The sequence below is a fragment of the Mustela erminea genome, chromosome 21, assembly GCF_009829155.1.
Source record: "Mustela erminea isolate mMusErm1 chromosome 21, mMusErm1.Pri, whole genome shotgun sequence".
Classification (NCBI taxonomy): Eukaryota; Metazoa; Chordata; class Mammalia; order Carnivora; family Mustelidae; genus Mustela; species Mustela erminea.
This window is the reverse complement of record NC_045634.1, coordinates 834,920-858,896: the sequence shown is the minus strand read 5'-3', so window position 1 is coordinate 858,896 and position 23,977 is coordinate 834,920. Positions and strand designations below refer to the sequence as shown.

General features: G+C 42.4%; 1 protein-coding gene across 1 annotated transcript in view; it reads left to right on the top strand.

Annotated features, from left to right (window-relative positions):
- Positions 1 to 23,977, top strand: part of PSD3 (pleckstrin and Sec7 domain containing 3) — a 727,165-nt gene that overhangs the window by 102,765 nt on the left and 600,423 nt on the right. The window contains exon 4 of the mRNA XM_032329159.1: positions 6,955 to 7,821. Within this exon, the coding sequence (XP_032185050.1) occupies positions 7,075 to 7,821 (747 nt within the window). The 5' untranslated portion in view covers positions 6,955 to 7,074. The remainder of the gene's footprint in view (positions 1 to 6,954; positions 7,822 to 23,977) is intronic.

Below are 23,977 nucleotides of genomic sequence, written 5' to 3'. Positions count from 1 at the left end.
AACAAAGCAGGGAATCTATTTTGGATAAGTACCCCCAAATATCATCTAGCCTAATTATATTCTAGACTTCTCCCTTCCTATTACTTAAGGGATTACATCATGCCTTTCTTAGGAGAGAAATTGTGTTTAACATTGATCCAGGAGACTGGTTCGATTCCGGATCATTTTGCCCTTGCAGGAATTAGGGAATAGAGCAAAAGATCAGACTCCCGAGGACTGAAGATCACTGTGTTTTCCCATCAGAGCCTTTATGCGGGGGCTTTATTACTGCAGGGTAGAGAGTAGATGCTCAATCAATATGTGTCTAGTAATTGTTTTTATTATTTATTTATAATTTATGTATTTATTATCATAAAACCTCTTTCACTTCCTTTAAACATTGCCTCATTGTGCAAGTTGGTATGCCACACACATACAGTTTTGCAAATTCACTGCTGAATTAGTTATAATTAAATAGTGTTTCAAGTGAACTTATTGTCTGGTATATCTAAAAAATTATCAATATGTGATTCTGATCTAAGTATACAACTAAGCCAAATGTTTTACTTATGGCAGAAGAGTTGTGACACTAAAATATTTTGGATTTTTGAGACTGAGTCAGGAGTTAGCAAAAAGAAAAATTCTAAAGCTTTTTGGAAACTTCTTTCCTTTCTTTTCACTTTCGTTCACCACAGGGAACAATATGTGACTGGCATTAGAATAAATGTTGTTGACAGAAAATGCTAGAAAAGAAAGGATTACTGATGGCTGGAGTGTCTGGCAAAGGTGTCAGAAAGCTGGTAGAATCTATAGAGGACCCCAGAAGGAAGTAGTGTTTGCATAGTTGGAGAAGACAGAACGGGAAGGGGCTCAAGCCAGCATCTCAGTGAAAGCTTTGCATGAGGAACACACCTGCCTGAGGGGGGTCACATGGAAAAGCAGTGGGAGAAAAGTCTGGGAAAAAAGGGGGAAGGCACAGGTAAACCAGTGGTGGAGATTATTTTTATGTTGGGGACTGGTGACCACAGGTCATGGGCATGATTGACTTGGGTTCTTAGAAGACCGATGTGGCAGCAGCTAGTAAAATCTGTTGAATGGGGATGGAGTGAGCACTGAAGGGACTTGGAGTGGTCTTGAATAAGGACAGGGATGCACTGAGAGGCCCTTGACCCCTGTTTGGAGTTAGGACAAAAAGGGCTCAAGTGCTGGCTTTACCTCCTGTTAATGACCTTGGGCAAGGTGCTTCATCTCTCCGGGCCTCAATTTCTTCATCCTATGGCCTCTTGCATACTTACATGGATAGCAAATGGGAAGTCTTTGGCACACGGTGAGACTAGATAAAATTGCAGCTATTATGGAGTTCAGCAGAGATGTGTCTTTTCCTCTAATTAGTTATTAAAAAAAGTACACTTAGACACAATCCCTATTCATCTAATCAAGGTTTTTTGAAGACTGCTACTGGCAAACTCACCACTCCGTAAGGGTGGCTTCACTGAGGAACAATCTGGAACAATTAGAGATGAAGTGAGGGAGGTATAGCCTCTGCCTCTGACCTGGGTCTCAGAACACAAACACCTCAAACCTCACTCCTTATACCACAAACTGTCCATATCCCTCCCTACCGCCTTTGTAAAGTGGAGCCTGCTCCCTACCTTTGACAGTCCAGTGCTTCCACGGTGGAAAAGGCTTCAGAAACCATGAACTAAAAGACAGCCATGCAGGCATGACACAGAGCAGAGCATTTAAATTCGTCATGGCCATCGCTCTCGTCTGTTCAAGAACTTTTTCCATTTACTTCAGAAGCAGTCAGCCTATGTGATCAGATGCTGGGGCAGGCACATACCAACTTAAAACACGAGTCACTCAAAACACATCCGTGTGTGTGGGGTCAAGGTGGCAGACAGTAAAGGAAACAGAAACAGGATGGAAATGGGAAAACTCCATCTGGTTCTTCCAAAAATAATCATCGCAAGGGGGATTGCCTGACATGGTGTCAAGTTTTGAAGAAATGAGCCGAGGTTGCTTTTTGGGGAGAGACAAAACGTGGTCACAGGGGAGTGAGTCTGAAGAAAGTAAGAGGTGCAGGAGTTGAGGGGACCCTGTGCCCTGGTACTTGAAACAAATGTGAGAAAAGTTTTCTTTTCTTTTTTTCTCATCTCTCCAAATCTCAAGTGTTTCTCTGTAAAATAGAATATAAAGTTGGTCCCTAATTAGATGCATTTGGAAGCAACGCGGCAACATGGAAAGAGCACAGACTTTGGAGACTGAAAGACCGGAGTCCGCATCCACTTAATTGCTATGTCACTTTGGGAAAAAAGTTTAACTTCTGCAGACCTCAGTGTCTGCTTTGAGCCAGCGACTCTAATATTTACCTTCTTGTGAAGATTAGATATAAATATATAGGCATATAGTAGACATTCAGTAATGGTAACAGGTAACGTCGGCATTCACACATTCACTATTATGCAAATCTCCTTATATAAGCCACAACTGTGAGGTAAGGTGTATTTCTAACCAACAGAGAGAATAACCTAAAGAATCTTGAAGCCTTATTTGAAATGTCATGAATAGGAATGCTCAGCACTTATGACTGACATTGCTCGGACTCTCCTAGGTGTGTCTTTCAGTTCAGTCCATGTCCCTGCCCTAGGCATACTCTCTCTGGCCTCTTCATGCTTCCTTAGCCATTCAGGTTTTGTTTCTGCCAAACTCTTTCTCAGTCTCATACCCCACCCTTACCTCTGCTTCTCATTCTTTTTTGACTCCAGAATGCATTTTCCAAACACATATAGCAGGAGAGGCTCTAGTTACTACCTTCTTTCCTTCCTGTCAGGCTGTGGATGACCAACAGGTCACAAACACATTGGACACAGTGACCCCAGAAGTTTCCCAGTTTAATTGCAAAGGGTGGACCACTGTGGATGCCACCTTCTGTGAGAATGAATGACTGTGGAGAGGCAGGTTGTGACTCCTTTGACTTAAACTCTGAATAGAATATTTCCAGGAATCCTTGGGATTCCCCGGATTCCCCTCTAACACTCGTTCTCTAGAATCACCATTCCTGGGAGAATTACTTATCTTTAACTCAGACAACAGCTCTTGATTATACCATTTTGTATAATCTTGAATCATTTAAGCTCTTAAAAATACCAGGCAACCTTTAGAGAGTTTCCCTCATCAGCAAATGTAATAATACATGTATGGTGAATAGGTCTTTCCTGGGAATCCAGGCTTTGGAGATGGGAAGTACACATAGGCTGAACAAACTATGTTGATTGGGTCCACCCATCCTAGTGAGGGGAAAGAGCCAGACCTGGATGAAAATCTCAAATTTCTACCTCTCAAACCATGTTGCTCTAAGCAAGTGACTTCATTTCCCTTATTTTCTCTTTTCTGCATTTCTTTTTCAATTTTATTTTATTTGTTTATTTGAGAGAGAGAGAGAAAGCAAGAGCAGGGGGGAGGGGCAGAGGGAGAGAGAGTAGCAGACACCCCGCTGATCAGGGAGCCGCTGACATGGGGCTCAATTGTAAGAGGGGGTCATGACCTGAGCCCAAGGCAGACTCTTAACTCACTGAGCCACTCAGATGCCCCTTTTCTCTGTTTCTAAAAGGGGAGTCATGCTGCCTACTTCCTAAAGTTGTCATAATGCCTAAGTGAGAAAAGCAAGTACTCTGATCTACCTTCCCAGTGCCCACTCCCTACTCCACCCTTGTTAAAATTCTAGAATGTTCTTTTTTCTCTAAATGTAATGAAAAGAAGTCACTACCAGAAATAGACTATAATTTAAGTTCTCTGTTGTTTGCAATCACACCTTATGAATCTTGAAGATAAAGTGGTGTTAGGAGTCAACCTAGAATCCTTTCAGACAAAGAAATCTTGAGTTTTCAGAGAAATCAGAGACAATGACTTAGAGTTATTGGTAATATTATTATAACAAAATCCATGCTGACTTAAAGACCTAATATATTCTTACATAGATTATCCCATTTGACCTTCAAAATAAATCTGTAAGGCAGGAAAGACAGAAATTTATTTTGCTCAGGTAAATGCCCTGAAGTTCAGAAACTTGCTGTGAGTCATAGCTAATAAATGATCACACCAGGACTCAAGCACAAGTGTCCAGACTCCAATTCACTACAGACTCTTCCCTCATCCCAACTAATTTCTTAGCTCTTAAATGCTTACCCATCTATTGTGCTGAGCGAAATAAGTCAATCAGAGAAAGACAATTATCATATGATCTCCCTAATATGAGGAAGTTGAGAGGCAACGTGGGGGACTTAGGGGGTAGGAAAGGAATAAATGAAACAAGATGGGATCGGGAGGGAGACAAACCATAAGACACTCTTAATCTCACAAAACAAACTGAGGGTTGCTGGGGGGAGGGGGCAGGAAGGGGGGGTTTGGGTTATGGACACTGGGGAGGGTATGTGCTATGGTGAGTACTGTGAAGTGTGTAAACCTGGCAATTCACAGACTTGTACTCCTGGGGCTAATAATACATTATATGTTAATAAAAAATAAAAAAATTTTTTTAAAAGATTAAATGAATGAATTAAAAAAAAAATGCTTACCGATCACATGAGAAGTATGAAAATGTGTGTGATTGCCCATCATGACGGAATACAAACATTTAATGCCACAGCTCAAACCATTCCATTGGGTCGACCAGTTTTCTCTAGTAGTGTGTAGCTATAAATTCTAAAAGTTGCTAACATAAATGTTAGACCATTATGTTCCAGCTGCTATGCTAGGTAAGCCCTTTACATACACTTTCACCTAATCCTCTCAGCAACCCTATAAAGTAGGTATTGTTAACTCATCTTAGAGAAGAAGAAACTAATGATCAGAGAGCTTAAGTAACTTGCTCAAGGTCACACAGCCACACAGTGGATTCAGAGAAATATCTGTCTGTCACCAAAGCACATGCTCTCCATCTCAGTGCTATTTACACCACAGCAGAAACCCATGTTTCTCTGGCACTTGTCCCAACTTCTCGTACTCCAGATTCCCTTTAAGGTGCCCCCCAAATACTTAAGAGTGTCCTAGGGAGGTGTCTTACGTGTGTCCTCCAAGTAAGTCCTACCAGCCTTTCTGTCAACTCTATAGCAACATCTGCTATTCCAAGCCTGCACAACCTAGAAATGAAATGAACAATAAATAAATGAAATTAAAAAAATAAAAAGGTGTAAGAGAGAAGTGTGCCGAGCACACCACCACTACCACCAGAGCTCTTTTCTACATAGTTTTCTTTGGAGGTTGGAGTTGAGGTGAGATTTCTCCTCTGCCAGCTCTTTAAAGCCCTGGCCCATCTGTGCTTGTGGGAAACAGGCAGCTGGCAATCATTTCACTTCCCTGAGCTGCACATTCCTCAATTGCAAGATGAAGGTGAGGCCACCTCCTCATGGGACTGTGTTCTGCCTTGAATCACATAAGGCATGCAAAGCACCTGTGGGATCCTTGGCGCCTGTAGAGGCTCAAACAAAATGGTGGTTTCTTCTCACCCAAATCCCTGTCCTGTACAAACACAAAAGTTTTCTGGCCGTCTTAGCAGTAAATCCGTTAACAAACTAATGTGTGCTGAGTGGTTAGTGTCCAAGCGAATACTTTGACAGGAGGGTGAGTAAATTGCATAAGAACACCAGCCAACACTCACACTGGACTTTTATTGAAAATAGTGTGATCACATCAACATGTCATTATTTCAGTGGATGGGAGAACACTGTTTTGCTAAAGCTTTCTCTGTAATGGTGTTTGTTGAAAGGAGTTATGGTGTCCCATGCCTACACAAGACAGCTCTGGCACATTTCTCAGTAGCTGTACACTGAGTCCTTTGTCAACTGTCTGGAAATGTGAGCAGAGCTGCCATCACCTCGGATGTAAAGGTTGTGTGAAGATGTTTAACAATAAAAATAAATGGAGAGACCCCGGCACCCATCCTGAGAACAACCCAAGCTGCGCTGGTCAGCAGTGGTCAGCCAGGGCCATGGCCCTGCATTACTCCAGGGGTGATGCCAGTGGAAGGTAATGGCCGGGTGCCAGGGAGAGGGACAGCTCAGGCTCGTGTGCTGCCAAGCAGCCAACTTTCTGGGCTCTGGCCTCAGTTCGTCTCTTAGCATAATATCCTGGGTCTCTTTCCATCATGTCATCATTGAGAAAGAAAAGACCTTTCCCACCCCCTCCCTCTTCACTCCTCAGGGACAAGGCCACAGGACTCAGAATGTTCTTTTCCACTGTGAGAGGTATTGAGCCTATAGTAACACCCTGCAAGTGAATTACTCAATGAATTTTCAGGTGGATTTCTACGGTTCTCACAAGAGGATGAAGTGTTTCTTTAAAATGAACAAAAGCCCCTTGCATCTGATTTGTCACCAGCTTGTTTTTCTTATTTTCTGGTTTTTTTTTTTTTTCTATCTTTCTGTCTCTCTTTTCCCCTTTCTTTCTTTATTTTTATTTACTTGTGTGTATGATGCCAAGTATTTTGATGTGGGACTGTAGGACTCCTGGGGAACTCCTAAATAACCACAGGATTTAAAGAGGAAATTCATTAAAACATTAAAGTTGTTCACAAGTGTGCATTATCCGTGCAGGCAAGGGAGATTAAAAGGATACTTTGAAGTGTCCTGGAGGTTTCGTCTGTCAATCACAGAGCCTCTCCCATGTCAGACACACGAGAACAGGTGTAGCAAGTATGGAATTCAGGATTCAACGGTGAAACAAGTAACTTCAGCCTCTTCATTTCAAATATAGGGAAGGGGGCATTTAATTAAGACAAAGGGATTCCGTCAGACACACCACGGTGAGAGTGGCAGAGTCTTGACTGTTCCCTCCCAGCCCTCACTCCTAGACTGGGCTCTGTCTGTTTTTGTGATTCTGTGCAGTGAGTGCTGAGTCCAGTCCCAAAGCCAACAGGACCCCTGCTCCTTGAAGACTCCTCCTGGGGGGCTGAAGGTGTGTCCTTTGCTTCCTCAGGCTGTCATTGGAACCATGGGGCCAAGTCACGTCTGCCCGCAGCTGCCAGCATTTGCCTCACTGGGCACCGAGGTCTGAAGCTTGACGCTGGCAAGAGCCAGCCCTACCCTCTTGGAGGAAATGGCGGAACAGCCTGAGCAGCAGCAGATGAGAACTTCCTTCCTCTTCATCCAGCTGCAGGCCCCCCCTGCTGGAGCTCTCCCCTCCCGTTCTACAGCAGCCCCAGGGGGCCCGGAGGAGGGACACATTTTCCCAAGTCCCAGGACTGGCCTCTTGGCAGGCCGGGGCCTCAGGCGCACACAGGGCTTGGCTGCTCCTCCCTTGCGCCTGCTGCAGAAGGGGGGCTCTGGGACTGAGGAACCAGCTGCTTTCAGTTGCTCTGCTCTGAAGGAGGAGGAGAGAGAGGAAAAACCCCAGGATCTGGATGGAAGGAGGGGTGGCGTTTGCAGATCCCCACGTCACAGACCTTCCCTGGCCCCTGCCTCCAGGAAATTTGGACGACTACAGCCCCTGTCATGCAGCCTTCCTAGCCCAGCTCCCGTAATGAGCGATGAAAGCAGCGATTCCTCCATGGGCTGGGAGCACTGGCCAGCCATCTCTGCCCCCCAGGACCTGTGGAGCACGGACCCTTGGTCTTGGGATGCCTTGGGATGTTCAGTTCCACAGGCCAACCTGGCTCACCCTACTGACAGGAGTGAAAGTGTTACGCTGAAGACAGCTGTTGCCACCTGCCAGGTGCTCCCGAAGAGCTATGAGGAGGGCACCGGCACCACAGGGCGAGCCAGGAGAGCAAGGCTCTACAGATACTCTCCGCACATTCAGACCAGCCAGAGCTACCCCGCCCCGCCTGCCACTCTGCCTCTCAAGGTAAGAAAGTGTGTGTGGCTGAATCCCCAGACTCCAGCTGTTCCCCTAGAAGAGGAATCGAGTGGGGACAGATGAGCCCACGAGGGTTCCCAGTTCCTCCATGGAGGGCGTACACCTCAGTAGTGGAGGTAGTCGCCAGCCACAGTCCCCCGGTCCTGGGCCTGTATCTTTCCTCCGTGTTCTGCCACCTTCTCTGCCATTAACAACAACTTGTTTGGAAGGAGAGAGTGAATAACTATTTCCCGAGTTTTCTGCCAAAGATAGGAGAAGTAAAGTTAGGCGAGGAAGTACATACTTTTAGGGGAAGGCCGGAGGAAGGGCAAAGGAGGCATGCAGACCTTTACTGAGCCCTGTGCTGTGCCAGCCATTATGCTAGACGTTTTCTTATATCCCATTTATCCTCACAGCCTCCCAGAGGAATAGAGGCCCATATCCCCAGTCCCAGATGGGGGCACTGAGAAGTGGCTAGGCAAAAATCCTCTTCCTGCCAAAAACAAAAGGGCAAAAGCAAAACCTATTCTCCAGAATAGACTGTGAGGGCTTTGAGGAGGCTTCACTGGATTTTGTGAAGGTTTTCAGAACTGGGGTACAGCTTGGAACTCAGACACAGTTTTACATGCTTGACCTTCTAAGGCCCACATCTACTTCCCATCGCCCTCCCCTGCCCCACTGAGGATATGTAGATCTGGGCACCAGCAGCCTGCCGGCCTCCATTTCCCAGCAGTAAGGGAGCAGTAGGTCATTCTATGTGATCCTCGGGGTATCTTCCAGCTCTTCAGGGCTATACGCCCAATCACAGCCATGCTGACACTTTGTTCTTAGCATCTTATTCTCTGTATCTCTGACCCCACCTCTTCATGGTGCTGGTGCTCTCTCCCCCCAGTTCAGGTGTATGGCTCCCAAAATGGGTGGGCAAAATAAAACCATAAGGTTATGGTTTTATTTTCCTTTTCTTCACAGCATGAACAATTTGCTCTATTTTGCACATACATAGGTGACAGCAGTGAGGGTGAGGAAGAGTCTGTCTGTTGGTGTTGCTGGGATGAGACAGAAGAGTAGGGATTCTTGTTGGGATATGTGGAAGTTTGACATGGAGGGGACTCTCAGGGACCTAACAGGAGAAGTGGATGAAAATCACAACATCAGAAAATGGGTCTTCCATGGACTTAGAAGTGGTGTGGCTTCATCTAGACTCTGTGGCTATCTCCTACATGCTCTGTGGCTATCTCCTACATCTCCTCCACACCATCCTTCCTTTCCCTTTCCCCTTTTAACATGGAGCCTGTACAGTTAAGAATCAGGGAGAAAGGATGAGCGCAAGTTCTATTCAGGGGAACTCTTGGAAGAAGAGAGATGCTAGCATGCTTCCTTAAGAAATAGTTTACATTCCTTCCTAGTTCTTGTATCACTCATTTCCTACAGGGATTTAGAAGGAATGACATACCCATGCGTCAGAGCCCTGTCTCTCTATGTGGGGTCACACAGTAGTTGTTTATGTATTTGAATGCTGGTCTGATAACTTGAAAACTCCATCTTTTCCTACTCTTCCCTCCTGTCTTCTAGATATAAGCCCAAGCCTCAGAACTGTTACCATTTCTCAAGGGAAAGGTACCTTGGGAGTTGGTCCAAGTGGGTAGATTTTTTACCTTGTCTGCCTCATGTAGCCACTTTTGCTAACAGGCTCTGAGATATCTGCCTCCATCTAAAGTAGGGATTGCAAGATTCTGGAACAAAACTTAGATTTGTGTATGAAAGTGTTGAACCAGTAAAAGGGACTGTCAGTAGCTCTGCATTAGGAGAGAGAAGAAGAGAGGCAAATCTGTGGGGCATCAGGGTAGGAGGTCCATGCAGGGTGGGACTTGAGGTGGTTAGGAAGCCTGGCTAAAAAAAAAAAAACCTTGAGTTTGCTGGTCAGATATTGTGATTACCTCCACCATAGGAAGGTAAGTTGGGAAATTAGCACCCTCAGACCACAAGTCCTTTAAATGCCTTATGGCTATTATTAACAAGGTGACCCCTGCCTGGTCTTTTGTGTTAGAGAAAGAGGAAATTAACAGAAATAGATTTTCCATCTGTGTAGTCCTGAGTAGATTAAAGTGTCTGGACTTGATAAATTAGTGCATGAAAATTCTCCAGTCTTCTCATGCTTCTCATAGCTGTATAAGTCACAGCAAAGAGGCAGAAGGGTGATTAAAAACATCTTCTAATCACCTATGAATGGAAAGCCCTTGATTACCCATAATGGGAATTTTGCTTGATATACTCATGAAAAATGTGATCAATTATATTTGTTAAAGTGAAATGCTGGCTATACGGAAGCAAAGCCTACATATACTACATGTGTATGATAGGACTGAGGTTCATATATCAACTTTCCAAGCAGAAAAATCTGGATCAAGTGTAAACTCTCCTCTTCGCAATGCTCCAGATGGCTTAATATATCCTCTCACAGTTGAAACAAATGGGCTCCCATGTGAAAATTATTGACTTAAATCCTTCCAAGTTAGCATAGGGCATAAGCGCAGCAAATCAAATCAAATCAAATCAATTCGTTCCTAATTTATATAAAAAATAATTATAGCACTCTGTGACCAACATAGGGCTTCCAATGCACTATTTCCTCTTATTGAAACCTCAAAACTCTGTGAGGATATATATTATTATTATCTCCCCTTCACGGATAAGAAGACAAGATGCTTAGGAATGGTCAGCAATTTTCTGGGTCCTATGACTAGGACATGGCGGCTCAGGACAGAGCTCAAGTATCCACTCAGACGCCAGAGCTCTTTCAGCCATCTCTCAGTGTCTTCTGAGAGGGGGGGTTTTCTTGGAAGGCAGCCCACTACTTCCTAGAACCTGGGACACTATTCTCCTACTTTCTCTGGTGGGAAGGATGGGAGAAGGACAGTCGGGAATATCAGGTCGAGTGACTAGCCTTGTGTGAATAAGCGCTGTTTTCTAGAAGCAGCGAAGGCCTGGGTTTGGAGGATGTAGAGTTCCAGCTCCTGGCAATGCCAGCTGAGGGCTATAACATTCCTGTGGTGAGTCTGTCAGTGTGAATCAGAAATTGTTCCATGGTCTGAGGCAAGAGGCTGCCCTAACCATTTCTTGGACCCCGTGTTCTGCTGCCTCTCTGTGGGAACGAGAGGAACTGTCAATGTGTGGCTTGAATTTGGGGCTAACTGAAGATACAAAGACCATACAAAGATAACGAAAACAGACACAACACAAGAGAGGGAGAAAAACTTTCTCTATAATGATTTTGTGAAATCTCCAATTTTTAAAAAATTAGGTCTTCATATCTTACGTATTTTATCTTTTGAAATAACAATGACTTTTGGTATATAAATGACAAAATTTCCCCCCAAATACCATTTTTTAAATCCCACAAAATTTTCACCTATAACTTTAAATTTCCCAGAAAGTTTACCTCTCTCCATTGGTCTTCCTTTTTCTCTTCCTCGTCATCTCAAAAGCAATCACATTTTTGAGCTTTTATCACCAGCTTCCAGGAGTGGTCAGGTCTACAAAACAGGATAAAGTGAGCAGGACAGACAAGGAGTCCATGGGAGGTTTATGTGGGAGGGAGGCAGGAATCGGTATTTCTTTTTTAAGGTAGTGGAGGGAAGTGCAGTCCTATTTGTCCTATAGGGAGGCCTTATCAAGCAGACTAGAAAAAAATATTTTTAACTTTCTGTGTCTTGGAGTGTTTTGCATTATAAAAAAGATAAATGTCTGAAATATAAGTCTGTAAAGTGCATTTTTTTAAAAAGAGTATTTATTTATTTATTTATTTATTTGAGAGAGACAGAGTTAGAGAGGGAGAGGCTGCATGCACAGGCAGGGGCGAAGGGAGAGGGAGAAGTGGACTCCCCGCTGAGCAAGGACCCCCCCCCCCAACCCCGCCCCAATGCAGGGCTGGATTCCAGGATCCTGGGATCATGACTTGAGCGCAGGCAGATGCTTAACTGACTGAGGCAGCCAGATGCCCCAAAGTACATTAAATTTTTGATGGGAAGTTTTGATTTAGAGTAAAGTTCTCTGGCACTGGAATTTAAGAGATGAAAAAGGAAGCTCTGGTTCTGGGTACTAACTAGCTAAGTGGCCACTAACAACTCATTGAACAAAGCTAGGTTATCATGTTTATTTTCTGAGGTCTTTCCAGTTCTGACACTCTGTATAAAGTATGAATCTACGAATTGAGAGAGGTAATGAAACTGTGATGAAATGGAAGTATTAAAACAATCAGCTTGTCCCTAAAGATTAATAATTTTGTCAAATGACCTCTCTGCAAGGAAGATACCTAGCAGGCTAGCCTCTCTCGGGGAGATCTGGGACTTCAGTAGACACGAGGGTGTTTATATACATGGTAACATAGTGCCTGGGGCTTAACAGTTAGTTGAATGAGTGAATAAAGGAAGGAATGAAACTTTGCAAGGCTGGTTAACATTCAGTGAAATGAAAGAGTCAGTGCATTTTGAGAACAATAAAACAAATCCCACCATGGAATTTTAAGGACAGAATTCCCAGCTGTCGGTCCCCAAATGACTTATATTTCCTTCTCTGACCAGATTCCAGGTGAATAAATTCCCTTCTGGCATTGAATACTGACCCCTATCCCCTCCTCATATACTTAAGCTGCCCCTGGAAAAGGTCATTTATGTTATCTGGGGTAGAAACTTAATTACCTAAGTCTGTTGACTTTTTCTGGCCTGTCATAAATTTAGAAATGGTTCTGCACATAAAATAGTATTCTGATAATTCTACCTTTAAATTAAACCTTCTTGGTGAGCAATTTAGAATTTTAAAAAAGAAATTAGAACAAAGAGAGAGCTTGCACAAATGCCCATATAGTATTTAAACAGCAATAGAGATAAATGGCAATGGTGTCCCTTTTAAAAGATGTTGGTACTTAGGAGACAGTACTGTTGGGATTGAAAAGCTTATCTTTAGTCCATTTTACACTGCATTGGTTTTGATACAGATGTCTTGATTTATTACTTGAATAAATGAAGTCTGAGATAGCAGAACGGGTTTCAATTCTTTTTTATCTTGTGGTTTGCCTCTGTGTTCCCATGACAACATTTTCTTACTGTTTTTCTTTCCTTACCCTTTCGTTTCACGTTCAAACACAGAAGTCCTGGGGATCATTGTACTACCCTCAATGATCTATATGCTACCCTCCAGTGCTACCCTCAAGGAACTATATGCATTGCGGCATCTTGACCGGGAGAAGAGGGCAGAGAGCACATGGGCCACTTCACGGTTGGGGGTTCCTGCGACATACAGAATAGCAATTGGAATGGGAGCTAGGACATAGAGACTCTGGCCCTCTCTTTGATTTAAGTTAGCTAAGGATGGACAAGTCTCTTCATTCTGGATCTTAACGCCTTGTCTATAATGTGAAAAGAGTAGACTGCTTTCCTCCCATCTAGTTCTATGATTCTAAGTTCTTACCAATCCATGTGTGCCTACTTTAAAAGTCAACCAAAACTAGAGCTTTTGATGACAAATCCTTGAAAGTCCGTCATATTTAGAAGTTACTGTGAGTTGGAAAACATCTTTATTGGTACAATTAAATGTCTCCTCACAGGGTAAGTAAGAACTAAATACTTTCTTTTTAAAAGGTTTATTTACTTTTAGAGAGAGAATGCAAGCAGGGGGAGGGACAGCGGGAGAGGGAGAGAGAGAATCACAAACAGATCCCCTGCTGAGTGCAGAGCCCAATTCCAGACTCTGTCTCATGACCTGAGCTGAAACCATGGGTCAGATGCTAAACAAACTGAGCCAGCCAGGCACCCCAGAACTAAATATATCTTAGAACACTTTACACCAACTGTTAATTGTTTTTTTTTTTTTATAAAATATTAGCTGCATTAGTCAAGTATTAGTTTAGCCTGAGACATTTGGACAAAGAGACTAAAATTTAGTATTTTTTATAGCTCTACAAAAAGTTTTGTTTTGTTTTTCTCTCATATTAAAAAGGAAATAAATGCTGAAAGGAATTGTTCTGTGTTTTGGTCTCTGGAATCAATTATTCAGGAAAGGAATTATTTGGAAATCAATTCTAATCAGAAATTAAGACCCAGAATGGTGAAGAGACTTGTCTCACTTAACTAGTTTGAGTTAGTTCCAACAGATTGCCTCAGTTTAAATTTGAAGGTTTGTTCCCTTGGACAAAAGTGTTCTACTTGTAAGATTTAGTTAAGATTCTTGGTTGTGTATAATTGAAATCCTCAAGGATACTTTATCCCAAATGCAGGGCACTCATTGGAAGAACACATGTGGGTAAGAGTAGAGTCTCATAAAACCCTAGGACTTCAGGACCCTAAGATGTGGAGATGTGGAGATGTGGATGGGCCTCAGGACCAACTGGTGAGGGCTCCTGAGATTTCAGGGCTCTCTCTGTATCTCCTTTCTCTGTTGGTCTCTGAATCATGTTTTCTCTTTCTGCACATCTGCTTCCTCTATTCCCTCTTCTGCAGTGGGGAGGATGACAACCCATAATTCCCAGGTTTGTATCTCCTTTCTTTAGAGACAATTTAGACTAAGACTGGAGCCCTTAGGCCTGCTTCCCAATCCCCCAGGAGGAGGCTCCTTGGTCCAGCACAGGTTGGGTGTCCCCCAGTTTACTATGGTGGGGGCAGGGGCAGGAACAGCTGACGAGACACTATCAGGTCTGCTGAAGCCCAATGATAATGATGTATATGTATATCTTAGAAAGGAACATTTTCTAGAAATTAATGGAACATGGAAAAGAGGGGAGCTAATTTGAATGAACAACCTAAAAAATGACCAAAAACACTTTCATGGAGTTGTCAACTAAATTTATAAAGTGATCACTTTGTGTAAATGTCCTATCTGAGCCTTCTCAAATTTTAAGGAAGCCAGTTTTTATAGCCTTTGGGGAGATTTTTTAAAAAGAGCACAACTGAACTAAGCAATATATTAGAATTAAACTATTACCTGATACGGCTTATGAATAAATAGATTTACTTCTAGAATTTGATACTGGCTATGACGTTGTAAATTTTCTCTTTCAAATATGTTTCTTCTTCATAGACTTTTCGGAGACCATAGGATGCTGGAAGATTACAACAAATCTAAGTACTTAGTGAAAGTGAGATTCTGTACTAGGCAGACTACCATTTCAGATTCTACATGTGATCTCTCCCACTTCATAGCAACTCATTGGGACTCCTGACCCATGTCAGAACAACGAAAATCGTAAAGATAAGCCACATTCCTTGAACTGGGTTATACTGATTCTGTGAACTGAACCATACCAATGAAAACAAAAGGTGGGGGGCACCTGGGTGGCTTAGTCCTTAACCATCCTTCAGCTCAAGTCATGATCCTGGGATCCTGAGATTGAGCCCCTCATGTGGCTCCCTGCTCCGCAGAAAGCCTGCTACTCCCTCTCCCACTCCCTCTGCTTGTGTTCCCTTTCTCGCTATCTCTGTCTCTGTCAAATAAATAAATAAAATCTTTAAAAAAAACAAAAACAAAGCAAAAGGTGGGTGCAAGAAGGAATGATGGTTCCATACAGTTCACATTGTTGGGCTAGTGCGGGGCTACAGGTTTTAGAGGTTCCCTTTCCCTCCTTCTGAAGTCATCAGCAGCTGTGATCCTTTTTTGGCTGCCCTTTGTGTTGTGCATATTTCCTGTGATTATATTTATTCGATTTTAACTTTTTGGAATTTAACTTTCAGTTTTCAGGATGTGTGGTTTTGTATTAACCTTTCAATTACTGGGTCCAGCAGATTATGTGAGCCAAAAATCTTCAGTGCATTACTCAAGCACTTATAGTGTCGTATTATTTGAAGATCCTACTTTATCAGCAAGGAGCTTGGTTTCTTTTTTTTGAATTCTCTAAGTGATTATATGATGAAGGAAAAAGTAAAATGTCACACCATTTATCCCATGCCACAAGAAGAAAGATCTCAGGAGTTTGTTACATTTTTCCATCTTTTTCCATAAAGAATTTCAACTATGGTAGAAATAATAAATAAAAATAATGGTAAAGGTAAATAGTAATAAAGAATCAGGTCTTGGAGGCGCCTGGGTGGCTCAGTGGGTTAAAGTCTCTGCCTTCGGCTCAGGTCACGATCCCAGAGTCCTGGGATCGAGCCTCGCATCGGGCTCTCTGCTCAGCAGGGAGCCTGCTTCCCTTCCTCTCTCTCTGCCTGCCTCTCTGCTTTCTGGTGATCTCTGTCAAATAAATAAATAAAATATTAAAAAAAAAAAAGAATCAGATCTGGGAAATATAAATAAGGATCAAGATGAAGAAGAGATCAAGCGAAAATCAGGAAAAGAACAACGAGAACAACATAAATGTTTACAGAGCTGGTGGTGTTCAGAGTCAGATTGGGATCCGTGTTTTCCAGGCATCCATGCTGTGAAGGACTTGGTTAGCTGCACCTGCCCTTGGTGAGAAGGGAGGGCCGGGAGGGAAGGAGAAGGGGAAATAGGAAGGAGAGAAGAAAGGAAGGAAGGAGGGAAGGAAGTTTTCTTTAACGTGTTCCACAGAAATAATTCTCTCAGAAAACCAAATTCTGTTTGCCCTTTCAAATAGCAATAAAAAATAACATCTTGGGGGCGCCTGGGTGGCTCAGTTGTTAAGCATCTGCATTCGGCTCAGATCATGACCTCAGGGTCCTGGGATCTAGCCCCGCATTGGGCTCCCTGCTCAGTGGGGAGCCTGCTTCTCCCTCTCCCACTCCCCCTGCTTGTGTTCTCTCTCTCTGTCAAATAAATAAAATCTTAAAAAAAAAACAAAACAACTTATAAACCTCAACTTCTTTAATGGAAAGAAGAAGAAATAATAACACCCATCTCATGTAATTAGTGGTTAAGTGCATTAAATAAACTAATGTTTGCAGAGTGCCTCTTATCAGAGGTACTTAATTAATTGCGGCTGGTATAATTCTTAATACTGTGGGCTCAAGTCCTTTCCTTCCACCCCATTTTAAAAGATTAAAAAAATAACATTTTGGATAAAATCTTTTCTAAGAAGCACTTGATATTTACTATTACCTTGTTTCTTTAGATGTATATGCAACATAATTTAACTTTCTTGATAAGTAATTATTATAATAGCAATATTGTTTTCTGGCAACTTTCATCTGTAAGACAATTTGCTTTGTACAAATACTCTGTTCTCTGAGTTCTTACTGTTTTTTAGTCATTTTTCAGTTTCCTTCATGTTGGCCTGTTCCCTCTTACTGCCATTAGCGTGCTGACTTCTAAGAGACCTTTTAAAATCCACCACAGGCCAGAAAACTGACAAATAACTAAACTAACAAATTTGTTAAAATTGTAAAGCAAGTGTGTTAATTATGGAAAGTAAAAGTGAGGGGTTGAGTGGCTCATCTACCAGAAAATCTCATGAGTTTTAATACAGATTTTTGTGTGCGTGTTGTGTGTTCAGACATGATACTTTTGCTCTCTGTAACTATGGTTTCAATCTGGATTAATAATTGCTAAAGAAATAACTTCTGGGTTCATTCATTCAATAACTATTTCTTGATCATTGTTCTAGGCACTGGGGATACAGCAGTGAATAAGACAAGCTCACATACTCTGGTAGGTGCAGCAAATGAAACAAGAAAACAAGACATGAACATACAACTTCTGATTGTGACTGTACCTGGAAGAAAATAAAACAGAAGGAGGTGATGAGATGAGGGGTGTTAGAAAGAATAGTCTAGTTTGTGTGATGAGAACTGTCCTCACGGAGGAGGTGACTTTTGAATTAAGGCTTGAATGACAGGCAGGAAGCAGCCATGGAAGGTCAGGGAGGGGAAGGTTCAAGGCAAGGCTTAGCACAGGAGTCCCACGTACCTGCAGGATCACTAGTGAGCATTAATTACGAGAAAAGTCAAAGCCACAGGAAGGGACAGATCATGTAGAGCTTCACAGACTCAGAAAGAAGTTTGAATTTTATTCTACCTACAATGGAGAGCTGTTGGAGAGTTTTGAACAGGAGAGGAACACTGAAATTAAAGGAAGAGTGGGTGCATTGGTGAAGTAACTTCCCTAGTTAGTCTACAGATTACTCTAGTTGCTACAGGTACCTATAGTTACTGTACAGATTGCAGGATTTAATATTCCTGCCACCCTCTTCCTAATCTTATGGAAAAAATCCTTGAGGCACATAGTTTAACTTCCTCCGGATGATAGGGAACATTCATTTTTCCCTCAAAGTCCTTTAGTTCTGAACTATAGAATCCAAGCAGAGAGAGCAGCAGAGGCAGAAGGAGAAGCAGGCCCTCTGCTGAGCAGGGAAACTGATGCGGGCTTGATCCCAGGACCCCAGGATCATGACCTGAGCCAAAGGCAGACGCTTATCCGACTGAGCCACCCAGGAACCCCTAGTTCTGAGCTCTATAGAGCTATGACGAATTCCTGAAGGAGTAAGTCAGGTAGAGGGGGAGAATACTCCAGTTCCTCAAGCATTCGAGGTTTCCCTGAATGAAACTGCATTCTAATGATAGACAATTGAGCAGACCCTTTCAATATTTGTAACCTTAAAAGGTTTGATTTTGTTTAGGATAATGATGTTTAGGATTTAAACTAATAAAATCTTCTATTATTACAAATGTATTGCACATAATGGGCGCCCCATAAGTATAACCTCTAATTTGTTTATGACATAGTCACTGTAAACAACCTCCTCTTTTACTAATTCCTTCACTTCCTTCCTCATGTCCTTTAGTTCCTCTACTTCACATTTGCAAAGCATTAAACTATGAGGCCTCCAGGCTGGTGACTTGTCAAGCAAGAGGTAGCTGGCACTGTTGGAGTCAATCCAAAGTAGAATAAAATCTCATACTATCTATGGGATCATAACTTTAGCAAAGTGGTATTTTTACAATAATATATTTCTCCTGTGGCTTAGACAGATGTTTAGGGATTTCTTGGGTGGGCCTGTGGCCAAGGAATTACCATAATATTTCTGTTTGGCTCAGCTTGTTGACCTACTTTTCGCAATCTACTTTGCAAATAATCTCTGTGAGTGATGTCCCCTCAATGGTGATAACTATTCTCCTGAAGAATCAGCTTTATTCCATATTTGGAACAACCTACAAAATAAGTATTTTCACCATAAATAATCATTCTTACTTTTCATGCCATCTGAGAAAGCTTAATGGCAAAATTCTTTCTATTTTCATCCTCAATCTGTTTTAGGAAGTGAACTGTTCCTTACAGTTCTCTACAAAGTGCAATTTCACCTTTTTATTCTGTTTTGTGAACCATTTATGGTTGGTTGCCTTCTGTGCATGTACTGGGCTATCTTGTTGTTTGCAGCCTCTGGGGCCCTTTGGGAAAAGAAAAAACATTACAAGAGTCCAACTAGAAGGAATTATACTGTTGACTATTGTAAGTTACTTTAAGCATTGTTAAAAGAATTTTTTAAATGTTTCTGTAGGTTCTTTGGACATAAAACAGGTGGGAGATTCTTCTCCTGCTTTCTATAAGCCTGAAGTTTGAGGCAAATAGACCTATACGCAAAGAGGCATTTTAGACAAATACAAGAAACATCAGCAGAATAAGGACAAAGGCTCGCAACTTTGGGTGATAATAGTGTTGGCCTGAACTCTGGTGATGGCCTCATGATTTGGGGAGAGAAGTCACCACCTCTCTTCCATTTTGTCAGGGGAAGATCCATACTGGAGACGAGCCTCAGGGGCTTTCTGAGTGAAGAAAGGAAAAACATGGCTGACTGATAGACTATAAAGAGGATTTGAGTATGGAGTTTCTCCTGAGTTCACTTGTGAATTTTCTTATTTATTAATAAGGAACATAACAACTAATACAATCATATACACATAGAGTGAATGTTTTCCTAACTGAAAACTAGGATTTCTGTGTTGTAAGTTTACACCTTTTATTCAAAATATAAAAAATAAATTTAAAATAATAGACCACATTTACTGAATAAAAAAAAAATACCATGAAAAGAAGCACATATTTCAGCACAAAAATAAGTATCATTTAATGCAACATTGGAGAATTTGGAGTCAGGAGCAGAAAATCTGGACCTGGGCTGCCATAGTCTGCACTCTCTTTGTGCAATAGAGAGAGGTAGTAGCCTCCCCTGGGTTGGAGATTTCTCCTCACCCTGGAAGATTTCCCTTCCCAGGTGGCAGGCAGTGATGGCAACTGATAAAGGCCACTTTGCAAAGCGTTGCTAAGAGATGGCAGACACACAGGAATGGGTCCTGTAAGCTTGATCAAAGTCAGTGAATCTGAATCTGTTTCCTCGTCAGCATGTGCAGGGAGGTAGGGAGGGGAGGTTGGGCTTGGGATGCCTCTTTGAATGTGTCTCCTTGTGTAAGGACTACAATCTTGTCTATAGCATGTGAAGGATTCTGTCATTTGGACAGCAAACCAAAGCAGGTGATCCAGGCTGGGAGTGAGCAGAATGTGGCCTCTGAAGAAAAATGAGGTTTGGAACTTTGTGGCACTATAACAATATGTCAGTTCACAACAGTAATGTATACATTGGCTTTTCTGCATCTTTCTTCCCAGACAAAATGATTTTGAGACCTCTCAGGCTCCTTAAGCATGAAGACAGGCCAAAGAACCCATAGTGTTAAGATCCCCCCTTTTGCAGGCCTGCCTAGTCTATCCTGCATGTGCAAGAGACTTTGCCTTGTGAAAAAATTAGTTCCTGATTGGTTAAGAACAGGAAAAAGAAGAAAATAAGTTATTCAAGAACTATAACTATAACAGGTATCAAAAGCCATCACCATGTTCATAGAAAGAGCCATTTCATTATTTTTCATAAATCACATTAAAATCTTGCTCCATATCCCCATCTTCCTGCACTAGCAATAAATTCAGTCTGGATATTATCAAAGTTTCCTGTTGACTAAAATTGGGCCAAGGGTCAAAAGATTTCCATGGTATGAAAGCATTCGTGAATTCTTTTTTTTTTTTTTTTAAAGATTTTATTTATTTGTCAGAGAGAGGGAGAGAGAGTGAGCACAGACAGACAGAATGGCAGGCAGAGGCAGAGGGAGAAGCAGGCTCCCTGCCGAGCAAGGAGCCTGATGTGGGACTCGATCCCTGGACACTGGGATCATGACCTGAGCCGAAGGCAGCTGCTTAACCAACTGAGCCACCCAGGCATCCCAGCATTCATGAATTCTTGAAGGAGCATTTACTTGCTCCTTCAGCACATGGTCAGCCATGTTTGAGAGCACAGACCAAGCCAGACTCCACGTATGAGTCTCAGCTCTGCCTACACCTTCCTAGCAGGGTAGGCTTGCTTCGGTGAGTTACTTAATCTTTCTGTACCTCAGTTTCCTCATCTGTGAGTTCCTACCAGATAGGAAAAATGAATTAATTTCTAATTTGTAAGGCACTTGGGCCCATGCCTAGCACAGAATATGCAGATGCTGGGGAACTCCAGCTTCGATCCAACTTCGATGACCAGCTCCGATTTTGATCACCAATACTCCACCCACCCTAACCTTTGCCAGACTGCCTTTCATTCAAGGCTGTGTGCCTTCAGGTCTGGCAGCTCCATTGCTTCTGCGGCCCAGGGCCTGGGGTCTGGACTCCCTCTCTGCTTCTAGAGAAAAGGAACACATAGGAAGTAGACAAGTCAGGAATTGGGTGAGTGGTTGGGGGCGAGCAGTTGAGGTCTCTCTCTACCTGTAGGTTTGAACGATGATTCCTTTCCTTCCCCTCTTCCACCTCCAAGTATAAAGACCAAGGCTATTACTTTCTGTGTCTAATCGTAACTTTTGTGTTATGTAAAACTAGTATGTGAATTCTCCATCAAGTCATCATCTACTGCAGTCCAGAACTGATGGACCTGGAGAAAAGGAAATGCACTGAAGCTCAGGACTACAGGAAAACAAAAGAGAGCTCTCTGTAGTTAGAAGCATGAAGTAATTTGCTTCAGATTCTAAAACAACGTTGGGAATAGGGGGCAGAAATATGAAATCATGCCTGATTTTTTGATAAAATCCTAACTAAGAGCAAGTCATTTCATAAACACACCCACCCTTCCTTTAATTTCTGCCCTCTCCTACTTAAAACTTCCCTGAGGGCACTGCCTCTGAGCAGTCCCCCAAGATTAAACAGGACTCACATTGTACCCCTTGCCAGGCTCAGGCAGCACCCCCTTCTCCCAGAAACTTGTTTTAGGATCTTTAGTGTCTTCTAACAGATGGGAAATGTCTTTAGAGACACTGTGCTTTGACATATAAACTTCTCCAAGGCATGGCAGAAGGCTTGGCTTAAAGGGAAGGGCACTGAAAAAAAAAAAAAAAAGAAAAGAAAATTCACAAATTCATGGCAACAAATTATTCTGCCCATCAAATGGTTTGGAGAGGCTTTTAGTTATTAGACTACCTTCTAAAAACAAAACACTAAGACTGGGTCTGCTTGGCCTAAGTGAAAAGGAAAGAGCTAAAGAAAATTTGGGTTTTACAAAAATTTCTTGATAAACTATGCTGATTCTCTGGATTCAATATCCTAGATTCAAGATTCACGTTGCTTGGTTAGTTCCAGTAGATCCAGTGTCCTTTTTTTTTTTTAATTTTTGGAGGGAAAACCACCCTTTATTTATACTTGTGTTACAGTTCAGAGCCATCTTAAACAGGATAGCAAAGCAGGAGAAAGCACAGATCCTGGGACCAAAGTTTAAATTCAAACATAATTGTATTAACTATGTGACAATTGGAGAGAGCCTCACCCCAGCTTCCAGCAGCTGTTGCAGCTGCCTACCCCCACCCCCACCCCCTCTAGGCCCTCCCTGGGCGCTCTCCCTGCAAGGCATCTTGGCTGAAGGAGCATGGGCTCTGCAAGTCACAGTTCCACTGGTTAGGCTGGGATCGGAAATAGGAACTCTAGAACTGATGCAAGGCCCAAGGGAGAAAAACTGCACATAGGTCTTTGATAAATATTAGTTATCTACAAGTCTTGCCCAGGACAAGATGTGTCCAAAGTGGGCAACGATGTAAAAAGCGGGATGCACAAGACAATTTATTTGGCACCAAAAGAAAGAGATAGTACCCCATTTTATGTTTCTATTATCTCATCTTTTAAACTTTTTATTTTGCGTTTTAAAGTTTACATGATGTATTAAGATGATAGTATTAATTGCAAAGATAATTGGTTCAGGGGAAAAGATTTAAACATTGCTAAGCATAACACACTAAAAATTAATATTAAAAACTTTGTCTAAGTCTTATGCTTTTTGTAGCATCAGGATGCATCTGAAATAGGGCTGGAGTGCCCAGAACTATGATGTACTTCTGTTCCAAATTCCAGTGTGTGGAGCTTTTTCCCACACCACCAAGTGATTCTATACCAGCTGGGTACCATACAATTCAACTCAATTCTAACACTACTGACATGGAGATAGCGTCCGATCCCACAGGTTGAGTGTTTAGTACTACAAGATTGCCCCTTCCTCTAACCCCCCATTTTAGAGGCCAGACCAGATGGTCACCTTTGTTTCTAACCTACTGACTCTAGATTGGAGCTCTCCTTAATCACTCCTTGCATTCAATTAATTTGCTAGAGCTCACAGAATTCAGAAAGACAGTTTACGGTCTCTAGTAGATCTAGTAGATCACCGGTTTATTATAAAAGGATATAACTCAGGAACAGCGAGATGGAAAAGACCATAGGGTGAGGTGTGAGGAAATGGCATGGAGCTTCCTTCCCCTCACTGGGGAGGTGTGCAGCTCTCCCCAAATCTCCATTGTTTGCCTACCCAAAGGCTTTCTGAGTCCCACCTTTTCTGGTTTGATGGTGGCTTAATTGCACAGGTATGATTGATTAAATCATCAACGACTGGTAATTGAATTCAATCTGCTGTCCTCCCCTCCCTTGCAGAAGGGGGAGCTGCACTGTAATTCCAAGACTTATCATAGGTTAATTCCTAAGGGACCAGCTCTCACCCTTCCGGGCTTTGCAAAAGTTACTTCATTAACATAACAAGAGACATCTTTGTGGCCCTCAACACTTAGGACATTCCAAGGGTTTTAGGACCTCTAAGCTGAGGAAGGGACAAAGACCAAATACACATTTCTTACTATAAATCACAAGTTTAACTAGAACTCATACAGCAATTCAGTAACGTGGCAGGATACAAACTCAATGTACAGAAATCAGTGGCTTTATTATACAC